Below are 2,867 nucleotides of genomic sequence, written 5' to 3' on the forward strand. Positions count from 1 at the left end.
GTGTGCATTTTAGCTATTTTTCTGCATGGTCTGATTATGAGTGGATTAATGAGGATGCCTGGATGAAGGGAGGTCTTGGTTTGCTTTTTGGAGTTATCATTACCACTGCATTATGATGGTTATAGAGGGTTAGGGGTTAGTTTATTTTTTTTTATCATAAATCTATTTCTGTGCATGGCATCGTCTAAAAGGCAGTTGCATTGGTCCTGACTTGTGACATGGCCAATCCCTCAAATCTTATTAGGTAAGGGTGAATCCAAAGGTTAGTGTCTTAGAGTAGGTCTCAAATGAATGAGATGGATGAAACTTAATTGTGATGATTTAATTAAGAACAAGAATAATGGAGGTGTAAGATTTATTTTAAAAATTGATATTAGTGAACTTTTTATTTGTTAGGCGTAGGTTTATTGAAAAAGATAGTGTCTTTTATTACAAGGTAGTAGTTGTCAAGGATGATTTATAGATTGTTGCTCAATATGAGTCAAGATGGACTCAAATATACATCTTACGTAAGGTTGTTCCTATCCCTTAGACGATAAAAAAATTTAATTGAAAATATTGGTCTTGAGTGTTTTATTTTTTTATTTTTTGATATATGTATATAGAGAAGGGCATGTGACTGTTAATTAGTTGATCACATATGCTAGATTGATCAAAGATATATTTGTTTTAGAAAGAAGAGTGACCCCTCTTAGTTGGTCAATTTTTGGTATTATGATCTATAAAATTCTTTTTGAAATTTTATAATTTAGCTAATATAATTTTAGTTTTGAAAAAATAACCAAAGAAAGTAATTGAAAGTTGAATTTGATAGGGGTAAAAACAAATAGGACAGGACACACCGGATTTGACGTAACACCACCAGACGTCAGCCACCCCCGGACGGTACACTGCCCCAGGGGGGGCGAGCATTAACTCCGACATAACGTGCACCCTCGCTCACCGTACCAAGATGACCTCATCATCTGACCCCGCACGACCGGACGAGGCAGGGGAAGGCGTCAACCGAGGCTCGCCATACCCTGCGGCGACTGGACCTTCCACGCAACGCCCACGACGACAACGGACGCGGTCAGGTGCACGGCCCTGTCCCGGCAGGATGGCGCATCAGGTAACGTCGAGCTCACCTATAAATACCCTTGGGCTCCAAGCGAGCAAGGTAAGCACACAAAGGCACGATTCCACTCTAAACTCCTCTCCTCATCACTAACTTGATCGTTGGAGGGGTCGGGCCGAATCGCCGACCCGACCTGTGCGCAGGTACGCAGTCGAAACCGATCCGACTTGACGGCGCGAAGCATCCCAGGATGATTCCCTGTAAACGACCGCCTCAAGATCCCGAGAGGAGCCCCGCTTGATCCTGGCTGTTCGGACCCCTGGACCAGCCGTGTCGCCCCCAAGATGACGGCTAAAAAAGTTACTTACCGTAACAGAATTTGTTGTAGACAAAGTGTTTATGAATAATCATTTTACTTTCTTATTTACATTTACAAACAATAATATCAAGACTAAGCCTGAAATGTCTTTAAAATAAAAGCCATTTCATATCCTATTATAAAATAAACGTAACATGGAACCCAAAGCAAACATATACTTGTACTTGTGTCAGTTTATTAGGACAAATAAATTTTGCAACCTGATAATAAGTTACATTGTTACCAAGAAGAATATAGGTATATAAAAGTCGCAATAATAATATTTGTTGCGACATGGGAAGTGAAAACTGCAGATTTGTTTTGACACAAGTGAGGAAGATTCCTACGTGTCAAAAGCTACCGGCAGGGTCGAATCCATTGTCATAGCCGGCGTCGTACGCAGCAGCAGCATCGGACATCATACCCTCGACCATAAGCCCGCCAAGCACACCACCGACGAACCCTGCTCCCATACCCATACCCATACCCATTCCCATCCCCATCTTGTTATCCCTTTGTGGCCGTACCGCCGGTGGCAGAGCTGCCCCATACCCGTATCCGTGCCCCGCTGGAGGGTATCCGTACCCGTAACCCACGGGCGGGTATCCGTACCCATACGGCGGCGCGGCCACGCCGTGTGCTGCGTAGGCGGCTGAGCTTGTCCCTGCCGGGTACGCCATCACGGGCTCGTCTGCGTTTGATATAGGAGGAGGAAGAGGTGGTGGAGGGTACGGCACAGTGCCGGCGGCCGTGGGGTACGCTGTGGTAGAAGGCTGATACGTGGAGGCATCCGAGGCCGACACGGCGACGCGCTCGCTAAGCTTGTAGGAGAAGTTGAGAATGCCCTTGGGCTTTCCGGAGGTCACCCTGTGAACCTGGTAGCTGACGAACTGGACGGAGGTTGGGCCGTCGCCGGCCCCAGAGAGGAGCTCCGGAAGCGGGACGCGGACCTCGCCCACGTCGCGATCTCCGAGGACGCGCTTGGTGCGGAGGAGGATGTGGAGGAAATGGCAGGCGAGGTCGCCATCGGCAGGGATGGTAAGGTGGAGAGTAGAGTTCCAGGAAGGGTTGCGGCCGCCCTCGCGGTCAGGCGGCGTGCGCTGCCGTGCCAGACGGTTATCGGAGACGGAGACCACGGCGTAGACGGCCATTTTGAAAAAGAGGTTGACGTCCTTGAGACCCTTGGCCGAGACCAAGGTGATCTCCAACGTCCGGGACGCCATGGCCGAGATCTACAGCCAACGATCTGAAATCACTATTGTTAGGTTTCTTTCATTATGGGGGTTTGGGAACGGGAGATCAGCAGAGAGGAGGCGACATTTATAGTGAAGGTTTCGCCGATTTCGTCGGATGATATGGCATTAGTACATCTGTTTCGATCGCTCTGAGGAAATGACTTCAATCGTGGAGGCGATTATTTTTAACTGGAGGAAAACACCCATGCTGACACCA

General features: G+C 47.8%; 1 protein-coding gene across 1 annotated transcript; it reads right to left on the reverse strand.

Annotated features, from left to right (window-relative positions):
- Window positions 1-1,765: 1,765 nt before the first annotated feature.
- On the reverse strand, window positions 1,766-2,638 carry LOC103974297 (protein SRC2-like). The gene has a single exon (XM_009389086.2). The coding sequence runs from the start codon at window positions 2,636-2,638 to the stop codon at window positions 1,766-1,768; it is 873 nt and encodes a 290-aa protein (XP_009387361.2).
- Window positions 2,639-2,867: the final 229 nt, after the last annotated feature.

Source organism: Musa acuminata, chromosome BXJ2-2 (genome assembly GCF_036884655.1).
Source record: "Musa acuminata AAA Group cultivar baxijiao chromosome BXJ2-2, Cavendish_Baxijiao_AAA, whole genome shotgun sequence".
Taxonomy (NCBI): domain Eukaryota; kingdom Viridiplantae; phylum Streptophyta; class Magnoliopsida; order Zingiberales; family Musaceae; genus Musa; species Musa acuminata.

Excerpts from the sequence above, each read along its gene's own strand:
- LOC103974297 (XM_009389086.2), bottom strand. The coding sequence starts at position 2,638 with ATGGCGTCCCGGACGTTGGAGATCACCTTGGTCTCGGCCAAGGGTCTC.